The sequence below is a fragment of the Nomascus leucogenys genome, chromosome 21, assembly GCF_006542625.1.
Source record: "Nomascus leucogenys isolate Asia chromosome 21, Asia_NLE_v1, whole genome shotgun sequence".
In the NCBI taxonomy this organism is placed as follows: Eukaryota; Metazoa; Chordata; class Mammalia; order Primates; family Hylobatidae; genus Nomascus; species Nomascus leucogenys.
The window spans coordinates 64,848,860-64,864,209 of record NC_044401.1 but is presented as its reverse complement, the minus strand read 5'-3'; the positions used below and the strand labels follow the sequence as shown (position 1 = coordinate 64,864,209).

General features: G+C 33.6%; 1 protein-coding gene across 7 annotated transcripts in view; it reads left to right on the top strand.

The window, feature by feature from the left end:
• CHL1 (cell adhesion molecule L1 like) overlaps positions 1-15,350 on the top strand; it is a 213,561-nt gene that overhangs the window by 126,301 nt on the left and 71,910 nt on the right. For all 7 annotated transcript variants that reach the window (XM_030801701.1, XM_030801697.1, XM_030801699.1 and 4 more), the window contains 2 exons: positions 4,409-4,514; positions 6,612-6,799. In XM_030801701.1, the coding sequence (XP_030657561.1) occupies positions 4,409-4,514; positions 6,612-6,799 (294 nt within the window). The remainder of the gene's footprint in view (positions 1-4,408; positions 4,515-6,611; positions 6,800-15,350) is intronic.

Here is a 15,350-nt window from a genome sequence, read left to right as displayed (position 1 = left end):
CAAGCTTCTTGGTAATCCTGTGGAAAAAGATTAATAATTTCACATTGTCTTCCCAATACCAATGAAGATGCCACTGAGATTCCCGATTCAGATTTCTGACGATAGTCTCTGGCATACAGATTTATTCTTCATCATTTCTTACTTTGTCAGTAGTGAAGGATGTGAAATTTTGTATTAATTTCTGGCCCACATTTTTATTCTGGTTGTCTCAGTTACTTATGCATTTTCATGCTGTAATGTCCTTAGACAACAATTGTTATAAAATATTAATGACATGTTTTCAGAACATCTGAATATTATTCATTTATTTCAGGGCTCTAGAGCACTCACAAGTAAATGCAACTAAGGCAGGTATCCAGTTTGAATGTCAAGGAGTCTGGTGTCTCTATAATTGGCTTAATTATAGAGGAAAGGATTTATAATGTAGAATATATATTCTTATAAACACCCAAAGGTTATTAGCTCCGTTCCCCGAATAATTAGTTATTGCTGATCCTTTACAACCTTAGCAAATTTAGGAAAGAATAATGTTCTAGTAAACAAGTTGTTCACAAGTTATTAGCTGATATCTAAGGGACTGTGGCCATTGTGTATCATCCCTCACCATTTATAACTGCAATAAAATTTAAATAATATGAATTTGCAGTAAGCTCAAGTCCTGCTCTACCAAGAAATAGTAGTATCAGAAACAAAGTAAATGTGAATGAAAATACAGATATTTTGCATGTTGGTTTATGAATATCCAGTAGATAAACACTGAACTTGAAGTAATATCCATAAGCTGGTAAAACTGACTCATCAGATTTATTGGGCAATAATGAAAAATTTAAAAAAAATAGAATTAATAGAAAAAAATTAGAATTTGGAAAGGCATTTAGTTTTTATTCTACTCTGGCTGTCAATGCTCAAAATGTGGTTTGCAGAATTCTTGGGGTCCCAGAGACACATCCAGATGGTCTGTGAGATCAAACTGTTTTTATAATAAACCTAAGATGCCATCTTTTCATTTTCACTGCGTTGTCATTTGCTCTGATGATGCAAAATTAATGAGGGCTGGGCATGGTGGCTCACGCCTGTAATTACGGCACTTTGGGAGGCTTGAGGTCAGGAGTTCAAGACCAGCCTGGCAAATGTAATGAGACCTCATCTCTAAAATATATATAAAATAAATAGCTGGGTGTGGTGGCTTACACCTGTAGTCTTAGCTACTTGGGAGGCTGAGGCAGTAGGATCATTTGAGCCCAGGAGATTGAGGCTGCAGTGAGCCATGATCATGCCACTACATTCCAGCCTGGCATTGGCATCAAACTTTACTGGTAGTCAGGAGATATTTAATGTCCATATACTCAGAGTAAAAAACTCTCAAAACAAAGCAAAACAAAAACAGTTTTGCTTACGATTATAATTGTTGAAGCACTTAAAAATTATTAATGTTATTAATTATCTACCTTGGAATACATACTTTCTAACATTCTAGTGAACTGGGAAGTAGATATAAAATAATTCTGCTATGCATCAAAGTATTATGATGATCTCTATTTCTTGATTGCATCATTGCTTGAGTCCTTAGCTGGACATCATCTTTACTTTAAAGTTATGACTGACAAATTATGGTTGCTCAGATAGGTATAGGTCAGATATTTTCCTTTTCCTGAAAGTGAACCAAGTGAGCCCATTCATTTCAAGATAAACAACTGACCATATATAAGGTCATTGATAAAATGTGAGTGTTCAAGAAAACGTTAGAATTGTGGAGGACATGTATTGTCTACTGTAAGCTTGAGAGCTTCCCGATACTTAATACTGCTTATTAGACCAGTGGCAATTCTAACAAGTGTCAATTTTTGATATTCTATAATGAAATGCATCAATGTTTGGAAGACACAAATTTCAGTGAGCAGATATTTTTTCCAAATGAAAGCTGCATGATGTTACAAAATCATTTGTAGATTAAAAAAAGAATAGTTTAATGGTACACAATATGAAAAGTTGATTGATAGGGTTTAGATTTCACATTTCAATGAACGTTTAGTTTTTTAAACGTTGTATCTACAGTCATCAGAAAGGACTCTAAAATTTCCCATCATTTTTTAACTATGTTATCTATGTAAGGCTGAATTTTCTTTATATCTTTGAGCAAATCAACCGTATTGCAATAGATGGAATGCAGAAGCAGATATAAGAATCCATCTGCCTTCTCAAGAAATTACAGAGATGGCCTGTAGTTCTAGCTACTCAAAAGGTTGAGGTGGGAGGATTACTTGAGCTTAAGATTTCTAGGCTGCAGTGAGCAATGATTCTGCCACTGCACTCCAGCCTGCATGAGCGAGCAAGACCCTGACTCAAAGAATTAAGAAAAAAGCAATTACAGAGATTTGCAATAATGTAAAGTAATGCCATTCTTCTCATAATACTTAAAGGTTTTCATAAAATATGTGATTTATTTTAACATGGAATTATTTTAAATAAATTCATAAGTAAAAATTTTGGAAGGCTTTTTCAGTTTTTTTCCTATTATGGTAAATATTGTTAGCTATACCCCACATGAACAAATGCTCTTTGAGATGTCTTGTAATTTGTAAGACTGCAGGAGAGTCCTGAGACCAACACGTTTGAGAACAATTTATGTAGGCTAAATCCTTAATATTACAAATGAGAAAACAGAGAATGGTTCAGGGCCTGGTCAAATGTCACAGGTTTTAGGGTCTCATTTGCAACTCTACTGTGGAATAGTATGTATTTAAGTTAGGCTCTGTGCCTGTCTCCAAATTGCTTTTCTCGTACTTTATTTGCCAAAGTCAGGTCCCTGCTGCTGAACAGTTTGCATTTCCTTATGAATCAACCCTTTCCTTTTATTAGAGATTCTAAGAACTGTACTAAAACTGGGATGTCTCCTTTTGAAAAATATTGAGTGCTCATCAGCAGTAGATCTTTACACACATCATGATCCATGTTTTATTTCAAAGCTTAATCCAAGTTGTATTTCCAGCATTAGTAAATTTATTTCACAGTTGCAATTTTCAGAAATGTAATCTCGCTGCTCTACTAGGTGAGAGGCAAAATCACTTCCTACTTTTATTTTATTTTTTTATTTTTATTTTTTTACTTTTATGAAAGAGTATCACTCTGTCACCCAGACTCAAGTGCAGTGTCTTGATCACACCTCACAACAGCTTCAACCTCCTGGGCTCGAAATTATTCCAGCTAATTTTTATGTTTTTTTGTAGGGACGAGAGTCTCCCTATGTTACCCAGGTTGTTCTTGAACTCCTGGGCTTAAGCGACCCTCCCACCTCAGCCACCCAGTGTTGGGATTACAGGTGTGAGGCACCAAGTGTGGCCCACTCCCTACTTTTTAAGATTGTGTTTGTCTTGTAGATTACTTATCAAACACTAACAGAGTTTGTCACAAGATGAGAGGATATTTGAATATGAAGAATCTATTAATGCCATTATGTATCAGTTATTATTTTATAATAATGGTTATTAGTAAGTTAAATTCTCTAAGGAAACATAACAAAACTCTCAATAGATAAGTGAGAAAAAGTTATAAAATGAAAACTTATAAATGAGGAATAACAAACACTAAACAAGCCCATGAAAGAACATTTATTAACCAAAAAAAAAGAAAATTAAAATAAAGAGAATAAGGAGTTTATATTTTCCTTTGTAATAAATGCTAAACTATTGTATTATTTTGAAATGCTAGCATTCACTGGTGGCAGAAACATAGAGAACCACTCTATTTTTGTTATTTGTGTATATATTCTGTGGTGAAATGCTATTTACAATTTGCCCAGAGTAATTACCATTTGTGTCCATGCCTGGAAATTTATCATAAATCAGTAATTCAATAAAGGAAAAATCTATTTACTCAAAATTCCTATTGAAATAGTTTACCTGGAAGAAAAAAAAATGGATAATAATCTAATGACCAGTAATAGAATTATTAAAAATTATAGCATATCAGCGGGAAGAAATAATGTAAAAGCAGTACATTAATTATAATGTGTTTATAGAAACATGGAAGACTACAAACAGAACTTTCAAAGTGACTGAACTAAGTAAAAATGCATATGCATGCAACATAGATTGAATGCCAATAATTTTATAGTACATATTTTTAAATTGTGATGACATAGCAACTTTTCTTCTGCTATAAAAATTGTTACATTATTCTGAGTTTAAATAAAATGAACATATATTAAAACATGAAAGGATGGCAGTGAAGTGTATTCCTTAGAAGTAAGTACATGTTGCAAAGAGAGAGTGAGATTTATTCTGATTTTCACTTTTGTATCATCCTTTCACTTATCAGTATACAAAAGAGGTTTAAAGTGTTTTCGCTATAAATTAACCTTGCCTACTGTTTGAGTAGTGTGTTTTTAAGTACATATTTTAATATTTAGTTCAACAGGTTCCAACAATCATAAAACAGTCAAAAGTCCAAGTTGCCTTTCCCTTCGATGAGTATTTTCAAATTGAATGTGAAGCTAAAGGAAATCCAGAACCAACGTGAGTATTCTTTCAAACTAAGTGATTCTTTAAATGTGTACTGTTCTTTATGCTATTCTTTACTCTTACCATCATAAGTTTGTTGGACTATGAATCTACACATGATTAAAGCTAAGGGTTTACAAAAAAAAAATCCATGCAAGCAAAAATAAAATTTGGTTATTTTACATATGTTTTTCTGCCAGTTGAATTTATTTTGACCATAAACTAAGGGCTGTTATTAAAATACTTAGAGTAATCTTTGGTACAGCAGAAATACTCCACAATCCCTTAGTCTACAAATAAATAAGGTAGCTAAAAACTAGAAGATCCTTTATTCTACTTAGTAAAATGTGGCATTTATTAAGTCAAAGTTTGTAAATATCATTCTATACATATTTATAATTGTGTGTCTTTAAATTTAAACATCTTATTCTGTGGATAGGTTGTTACTTGATTTTTTTTAAGTTGTCATAGAAATATTGTCATGTCAGGTGGCAGAGTACTATTTGCATGATATACTACTATCTAGTATTATTTTATTTTATAATTAAAGAATTGTTATTCTAGGTGACCATAATCACTGATGAGCTTTTTCAAAATACCTTCTATGTTTGGGGAGGGAGAAAAAAATGTGGATGTATTGGAAGTGAGAAGGGAGAGGCTGTGGGAAGAATTCCCAAAGTTAAAATTCTATGTGATTCTAAAATGGAAAGCAAAGCTACATACTTTTATTATTCTGCATGATTATCTTATATTCATTAAGAATATCCATATTTCATGAAAATTGATGATTTTCACTTGTATCATGACTATTATTATTGCCTGATAAGTTGATATTTAATAATCATTAGTGACCCATTAACATGCTAAATTATAATTATTTCTATGTTTAACCAAATGGAATATATTCAATCAATATGTGTAAGTATGGATAGAATTACAATGGAATTAAGGATAATTTATTCAATTAATATGAATATATTGATCAATATCATGATATATTAATATTGATTAGCTGAATTATTATGTCAAAAGGTAATACCATACACTTGTCAGCAGTGAAATATAAGACACACAGAGAGAAGTAACATAAGTCAGGAGGGTGGCTGGGTAGGCCTACTCCTAATGAGAATACATGTCCATTGAAGGTTTGTTGTTCCTGTTGGAAGAATAATCACATAGATTAGTGTAAGAATATGGTGTCGTGAAATACACCCAAATTTGCATTGGTAATTCCAATATACAATGCTGAATACAATCTAATTGGGAAGTCATTATTTGTCTATCAGACTGATAAAGATTTAAAGAGACTTCTTAATGTCATTGTTCATAGAACTGACACCCTAGCATACTGGGGTGGGAATTTAACTATGTACATTTTTTTTCTAGAATATAATTTTGCAACACTTATCAAATACTATAAAAAGTTTTTAATTATTGGTTTATTGATCCCATTTCTAAGGAATTGGCATATTGAAATATTTGGACAAGTACCAAAGAATAAATATATAGGGTTGTTTCTTACAATATTGTTCTTAAAAGGAAAAACATTGAAATGGTTAAAAGTAATTAAAATAGTAACCATATGACAGAAGATAATGTAGCTATAAAAATTGTCTTGAGTATCATTATAATAATGGAAAAATTCAGTTGGCCAAATTATATATTCAGTGCGGTCTCAAATATGTGACAAAATTCTAAAAATACTAATAGGAAATATTAGCAAATGTAATAATACTGGGCTTATCTGTTTTGGGATTTTGAGTGAGTTCCTTACACACACACATACATGAACAGAAATTAGATATGTTTCTTGTAGTCTCCAGAATATTAATATAATCTTGTATTACCTTTCTAATTAAAAAATAAATAATTTTAATTTTAAAAAGCAAAAGCTAATTTCAATTTTGATCCTCTTATTTGTCAAGCTATTTTATGGACAGTAATGTTTCTCAGATTCTTCTGAGACCCTTATTTATATTCTGTTATATTCCATTAAGTATATACTTTTTATCATAAAATGTCTTGGTTTTGTCTATTTGATGCAATTGTTAATAAGTACTCTAAAATATGTTATTATTTTTCAGGATTATTAAGTTTAGTTTTATTTTTTAGATTTACGTGGACTAAGGATGGCAACCCTTTTTATTTCACTGACCATCGAATAATTACATCTAACGATTCAGGAACATTCAGGATCCCAAATGAGGGGCACATATCTCACTTTCAAGGGAAATACCGCTGCTTTGCTTCAAATAAACTGGGAATCGCTATGTCAGAAGAAATAGAATTTATAGTTCCAAGTAAGTACTATAATGGGAATTTCATTTTATAAATGTTTCAGTGAAGTGTTAAATAGGAGTTATATTGGGTTCCGATGAAATAAAGCGATTATTAATTAAATCAACTTATATGTGTCTTGTATTTTATTTATAAGGAAAAATTTCCTCCAGGTCTTGACACTTAAAATTGGATGACCTTAGAAAGCAACATAATTTGACTCTGTTTTAGTAATCTTATATCTAACACGGAAAAATAGAATAGCTGCTTTGCCTTATACGATGAGAATTAAACATATTATTAGTTAAACTTGGCCAAATTCCATGCAGTAATAGATAATCCCAAAACCTCTATGTAAACACAAAGTTATTCCCTGATAAAGCAATTTACTGTGGGCCTGGCAACTCTTTCATGCAGCCTTCTCGCTGATCTCAGCTAATGGAGACGTCATCATTCTGTGGTTGCCTGTTGTGAAACATGCCATTTTGGTCAAAGAGTCTGGGACAGAAACATGAAAAATTGTACACTGGCTCCTAAATGCTTCTGGCAGGAAGTTAGGCAGGCAACTCCTACTCATGTTTTGTTAGGTGGGGCAAAGCAAGTTGCATAGTCCCATCTAACATCAATAGTATGATGCTCATTAGGAAAGGAGAACCAGCTATTGGTAATGTTAACCATAAATAAAATTTATGTAAAACTGCAAGACACTTTGCTATTAGAGGTGTATTTATCAGTAATTGTCCCCTGAAGTAGTGTACTTCATTCATAGATTATTTGCCCTATGTGCATGGGATATCCATGACCACCTTTTATATTTTATCATGTTTTCCCCCTGTTCTTAATATATCCACCATTACACAATTTTAGCCAAAGCCTTTATAGGATAAATTGGTAAGTATAAAACTGTCAGCCAGCTTCTATTTGGCAATTTCTTCTTTTAGAGTCCTAGACATGAAAGTATTTCAAAGAAAGTCCTAGGACTTGCAAAATATGAACACTTGATTCTGGGGGTGCAGAATGCCCACAAACTTCAGTAAAACAAATGAGGAATCTTTAACCCAAAAGTTCAGAGAGGGCATGATATTTAAATTGTCCTAAAGTCCTTATATAATTCTAGAGGAGGGAATATAGGTCAAATTTAGACTGAGAAGTAAGGTGTGCATCTTAAAATTTATAGAGTATTTACACTAAAATTATAAGAAAAAAGTATTATCACACTATGTGGTTGATGCGGGGGAAGAAAAAATAGAGAAAAAAAAGTAAGACAAGCAGAAAGAAAAAGAGATAGAAATAAATTCAAATATATCACAAATCAAAGATAAAAGTAAATAGAATAAATGCTGAGTTAAAAAAAGTTATAAACTTTTTACAACACATCTATCTAAACCATAAGGATACAGAATTGTTGAAATGAAAAAGACAGAAAAGATATCCCAGACAAATGCTTTCCAAATGCAGGTAGGTACGACCATATTAACGTCAGTCATAACAGACTTTATTTGTAAAAGCCTTCATGGAAATTAATTTACTAGACATATATAATATTAAAATGCATGAGGCAAAAATAGAACTACAAAGAGAAATAGACAAATTCACCATAATAATGAGATATTAACATATCTTTTCCATTATTTTCTCACTCAAGCAGAGAAAAACATCAGTAAGCACATAGATTTAAAGAGTACAATCACAAGCTCCATCTAATGAAAACATATAGAATATTGTAACTAAAACAGCAAAATGAGTTTTTTCGTACACACAGGGTACAAGGTTATATTTGATGATATATTGGGCTATGAGGAAAATAACATGTAATTAAGTTAGAAATAATAAATAGAAAACTTAAAAAACTTATATCTTTGAAAACTAATAAATATATTTCTAAGTGAGTCTTAGGTCAAGTACCAACTGGTAAGGAAAACAATGTATTTTGAAGTGATGACAGTGAAAACTCTACATAACAAAACATGTTTAATGCAGTGGAAGCATTATTTAGAGGGATCTTTATCATTTTAAAGACATATTAGAAAAACATAAAGGATGAAAATTAATGATCTTAGCTTATTAGGTAACATAATTTTAGGATAAAAATGAATGAGCTAATTTAAGTCAACAGAATAAACTAGAGTGAAGGGGGAAAATAGTATAAAAGCAGAAAATAAATTCAACAATGTGGTATGTAATCTTTGTAGTGAAAGTATCCATATTTATTAAAAAACAAAAAAATCTAGATAAATAGAAAATAAGTAAACTATTTCTATTTATTGGAAGAATCTATACAGTTAAAATGCTCATTCTCAATGGGTTGATATATAGAAGAATTGAAATCAAAACGCCTATAATTTAGTTTTTGTTTCTCTGTTTGCGGTATGTGAGCAGCTGATTCAAAAATATATTTGACGAACAAAGGGTAAAATTCGGTAGAAATTCTTAAAGAATAACAAGTCATAGGGAATTCTTGTTTTCAGAAATCAAGATTCAGCTTAATTCAGGAATTAAGCCATTATGGTTCTGTGCAAGGTTACACAAATCAGAATAGCATAGCAAACCCAGAAACAAACCCTCACATATGTAAAAACAGTTGAGGGAATTAGCATGTTAGCATGGATCTCTCTCTCTCTCTCTCTGTCTCCCACTCTCCTTACTTTGAACTAAACATTGCGGAACAATTGATAATTCACACAGAGAAACATTTATATGGACTTCTACCTCATATCACATAAAAAATCATTCAGAGTGGATGACAGGCTGAACAACGAAAGGAAAAAATGTTTTAAAAAGTTAGACTATTTGAACAATATGTTTAGCACCAGGGTCATAAATACAGCGAAAGATTTCTTTTTCTTTCTTTTCTTTCTTTCTGGCTTTTTGGTTTGTTGGTTGGTTGGTTTGTTTGTTTTTGACAGGAACTCACTCTCTCCAGGTCAGGCTGGAGTGCGGTTTTGCAGTCATGGCTTCATGGCTCACTGCAACCTTGAACTCCTGGGTTCAAGTGATCCTCCCACCTCAGCCTTCTGAGTAACTAGGACTACAGGCGAGTGCTACCATGCCTGGCCAATGTTTATTTTTATTTTTTTTTTGTAGAGATGGGATCTCACTATGTTGCCCACGGAGGTCTTGAACTCCCAGCCTCGAGCAATCTTCCTGCCTCAGTGTCCCACAGTGCTGGGATTACAAGCATGAGCCACCATGCCCAGCGTGGGATGATTTCTTTAGTCATATTAAAGCCTCATGAAGGGAATCATTAAGAATACGTTCTCCTACATTTGATTTTAGATCCTTTTTTTATTGAAAGACTCTAGGAAGAAAGTACAAACAAAAATAAGCCACAACTCACAAAAAAATTATTGACAATGCATATAACTAAAAATAGTATGTATTCATAAATAATTTTACAAATCTTTAGAGAAAAAGAAAAATGACAGTGGCAACATATATAAACTTGAACCTCAGACAGGAGGGCCAGTAAAAATGTGAAAATGTGTTCAACATCTTTAGTTACCAGAAATAGACCTATTGTAACCCTAGTGATAAAAGCATTTGATCCTACCCAATTGGGAAATATCAGCAAATCCGAAAGTAAAAATTTTAGGTTGCAATATACAGCCAACAGAATACGTATCCACTACTGATGACAGTGTAGTTTACTGCGTGATCTTTGGAAAACATTTTGTAATCCCTTCCTTAGTTGAAGATGCTCTTACTGATGACCAAACAATTCCATTCCCTCGCTCATGTGCATGTGCCTCTTGTCCGTATGTACCAGGAAGATTTGCGGTCACATTGTTTGTATTTAAAAATATGCTGGTAAAAATACAACAGTCCGCTCAAAGTAGAATGGATCAGTGCATTGTGCTCTATTCATACCAAAAATACTACTCAATGGTGAATAAAACATCAAGAATATGTTGAGCAATAAAAGTAAATCTTGGAGAAAGTTTGAAATATGTAAAACTGACTACAATTTTGATTGCTATAATTTTATTGTAAAATTATAATGAAAAATAAGAGAATGATAAAAACAATATTCATGGCAGTAATTACCTGTAATGGAAGTAAAAATTGGAAAATGGAAGTGGGGTTTGAGATCAGCACCAGACAAAAAGGTGATGATGATATTCCTATTTTGTAAAATGGGTAGTAAGTGAATGGATTTCCATTGTATTTCTTTCTTTCTTTGTGTTTTTTTACATTTATTCTATAAACAATCGTTTTATATTCTTAAAATGAGTAAGTGTGGGCCAGGCGCGGTGGCTCACGCTTATAATCGCAGCACGTTGGGAGGCCGAGGCGGGTGGATCACGACGTCAGGAGATCGAGACCACGGTGAAACCCCGTCTCTACTAAAAATACAAAAAAAAAAAAGTAGCCGGGCGTGGTGGTGGGCGCCTGTAGTCCCAGCTACTCGGAGAGGCTGAGGCAGGAGAATGGCGTGAACCCGGGAGGCGGAGCTTGCAGTGAGCCGAGATTGCGCCACTGCACTGCAGCCTGGGTGACAGAGCGAGACTCCGTCTCAAAAAAAAAAAAAAAAAAATGAGTAAGTGTGAAGCACCCTGATTTGTTTCAAGTGGACATTTCTGTGTTACTGAGATATTTTAGCATCAGAGCAGTGACATGTCAACCTGAAAATTGTCCTCAGGAGTTTGGATTTGAATTGACATTTGATAGGAAATGTCCATGAATTCTGGATTAGAAAGCATTGCCATGAAAGTTGTAGTTGATAATTGTTAAACTATATATTACATTTATATACTTAACTGAAATAAGTTAAGACCAGAGAAAAGGACAGATTAAATATCTGTTGTAGGAGGCAAGTCATGAGGGTGATTCCTAACCTAAATTCTAGTGGTTGCTATGGAGACACAAAGGAAAAGGCAGCAGCTAGATCTATTGCAAAGAAAGGAATGGCAGAATTTGGTTTAAGATTCTGCAATTAAAGGATTTCAGGTTTTTTTTTTTCTGTCATTATCTAGGCAGACCAAGTGAAGACATGAACAATATAAGGTTAATTCTGGCCAGAATATGATATGAGAGTATTAAGAGCTGGGAGTTGGATCTGAGCTACATTGTTGGATAATTGCTCTGTTTTTTTTTTTTTTTTTTTTTTTTGCTGCTGCTGCAGAAAGTAAATTAGGTTTCTTATGCATCATTTCCAGCCTCTCCTGAAATTACTTCATCATCTGACAGCTTTCCGCAACCATCTATGTATTGAATAGTAACCCAACCCAATCCTTAGGAGTTTATAAATCAGAGACAATTTAAAGCTTCCTACAATCTTTGATCGATTCTTCTCTTAAACTGTAGAGAATTGGTTCTTCTCAAAGATTGATAGAAACTTTGTGATTCAAATGTTAGAGTTTCTACTTCCCAGTCTCCTGTTAACAAACAGAAACCTTTGTATACAATGTCCAGTTTTCTATTTTCAACAACATTGCAGTTAAGTTTCCTAGGGAAAGAGTGAAAGAAACAACAACGACAAGAACCAAACAAACAGAATGTACCATTTTTATATACATGAAAAACTATTTAACTAAATGGATTATCCAAGACGTGGCATAGGGATTTTGTCAGTGAATTATTCAACAATATTCCTGAAACTCCCATAATACACCAGCCACTTTCTAGTAATTTGGGATTTAACAGTGAATAAAAACAAATACTGTCCTCCAGAAATATACATCTTGTGCATGCATATGGTGATTGGGTCTGGAAAGGAAGGGAGCTACTCTCTTGCCTTCATTATCCAGCTATCAGTAAGGTTAAAATGATAATACAGATAATCCTAATTTGACTGTTGAATACTACTCACACTTCAGTGCACAGATTAGATTTCTCCACTTAGCATTTCTGGCCTATCCCAGCCTAGATTATTTTTTTCCTTTTTTTGGGTTTTTAAACAACTTTTTTGTTTGTTTGTTTTTGTTTTGAGACAGAATCTTGCTGTGTTGCCCAGGCTAGAGTGCAGTGGTACAAACATGGCTCACTGCAGCCTCATCCTCCTGGGCTCTAGTGATCCTCCCACCTAAGCCTCCCCAGTAGCTGGGACTACAGGCATGTACCACCATGCCCAGCTATAAACAACTTTTTTGAAGTATAATTTACATATCATAAATTTTACTTGTTTTAAGTGTATAATTAATACTTTTTATACATTATTTATCTATTTATTTATCTTAGGGATGGGGTCTTGCTATGTTGCCCACACTGGTCTCAAACTCCTGGGCTCAGGTGATCCTCCTGCTTCAGCCTCCTGAATAGCTGGGATTATTGGCACATGCCACTGTGCCCGGCCAATGACTTTTTCGTAATTTTTTTAGTGAAATATCATTATAATCTAGTATTAAAACATTTCCATCACCACAGAAAGATTTCTTGTGCCCATTTGCAGTCACTCTCTGTTCTCATCTCCAGGCCTTAGGCAACCACCAATCAACTTTCTGCCCTTTAAATGTACTTTTCTGGACATTTCATATAAATGGAATCATGTATATGGTCTTTTTCGTCTGTCTTCTTTCACTTAGCAAGTTTTGGAGGTTCATCCATGTAGTAGCATATATCAGTAGTTTGTTCCTCTATATTGCTGAAGAGTATTTCACTGTGTGGATATCGTTTACTGTTAATCCATCTACCAGTTGATGAACATTTGAATTATTTCCGCTTTTGGCTATTATAAATAGTGAAGCTGCAAATTCTCTGAGGTTATTAAAGCATTTAGTTGTGTACTGTTTGGGACAGTCTGTCAATTGTCATATGTATTCATTAGGATCCTTAAGAATGAGAAAAAATATCAGACTGTCATATCCTTCCTGTTCTGCATTGCCTTGTAGATGTCACAAGAATGCATATTATACTTTATGTCATTGATTTATTGGTTGATAGGCTGAAGAATAAAAGAATGAATAAAAGTAACACTGCAATTTGCACATGCTATTAAAATAGTCTAAGAAATGGCTGACAAGGATGAAATCTTCTATATAATAATTTAATGAAAACTAGTTAGAAATATTCATATGCTAGGTTTCTACATTTGTGTTAACATAACTTCCTCAGATTCCTCAGGACAATTTCCTTAAGATAAACCCTGGCTTTTTAGCACCCTGATTTTGGAGGGGGAGTGTAAGAAACCTGAGTGTTGTAGCCTATGCTAAATTCTACTAATAAGTGCAAATCAACAAAAAAAGATCAATTTGTTCAGTTAAGGGTGCAACTTTGAATTCTAAAGCTTTAATTAAGTTCGAGGATTTTACTCTATTCACCAAAGTATGTGAATGCCTGGAATGAAATGGGCTGAATTGGGTGTCCTTCCTTAGCATGAATTCGTTATGAGCTCATGGACTGAAAGCCAGTGTTATTTCTCTGTAGTCGTAAGTGGATTAATGGGGTACTGTGCAGGAAATGGGAATCAATTAAATCTCTTCACCAACAGAAACTGGAGTTAGGGGTGATAAAGTATGTGCACTCAGTAGCATGCATTTGTGACAATGATGGCAGACTGAGCAATTTGCCAAGCATATTTAAGTGAAATGTATGGCACTCGAAAGCTCACCAGGCCAGTCCTGTAAACAGAGTGCCAAGTCAAAATAGATAAAGCTTTTTGGTATAGGAAGATTCGTCCAATGATGGAAAAAGGGGAAATAATTCAATAAATAAATCATATGTTCTACATGAAATGAACAGGATTTTCTTCCCTCTGTCCTTCCATATCCTCTGAAAATGTTAATTCAAATAATTGCACAAAATCACAGAAGTTGTTAAGATGCTGGCTATAGAGAAAATCAGGAGCAGCAGCAGAAGAAAATTCCCTGTCCCTTTGCCCACCTTGTCTCTATGCATTTGGCTGTACCATGCAAAGTGAAAATATTTGAGGAGTAGCCAATATGTATTGAATAATTTCTAAGTGCTTGGTCCTATTTTAGTTGATTTATGTGAAATATTTAAATTTCAACATAAATGAGTTAGTTATTATTACATTTCCCATTTATGAATGAGGACACTGAAACGTATTAAGTAGCAGATTCAAAGATCACATAGGAAGAGATGAAGCCAGGACTCGGGCCCAAGCAGCTGACTTCAGTGTTTATGGATAATCTGATGCTACATGGTGTTGTCTATACTTTGAGACTCAGGTAACACATGCTATAGATGAGCAAAAAGTCATTGTGCTTCTTTGTTGAACGTACCTTGATGCTAGATTACAGTATCATCTAGAAATAGGAAAATATAAGGAAACCTTCTATTTTGTTCCTTGAGTGCCAGAGAAAGATAATCTGTAGTGTTGCAAAACATGGTAGCAGTGAAGATGCGTGTTTTTTGTTTTTTGTTTTCATCAAAGTGGTTAGTTAGCATGAATTGTATTTAGTTAAATTTCCCTGATGCCATTTCACTACTACTCTTCACTATCAAGCATGTTGGCATGATGGGATTACACAGCTTAGGTTTTATTATATCTCTACCCTTAAGAAGCTTCTACCCTGGTGAGGTGTTTGAGGAGCCTAGAGAGATGAATTCAAAGGATTCCAAGATGCCAAAGGAAAACAAAATGAGATACAGAAAGGTAAAATATTGGTCTGAATC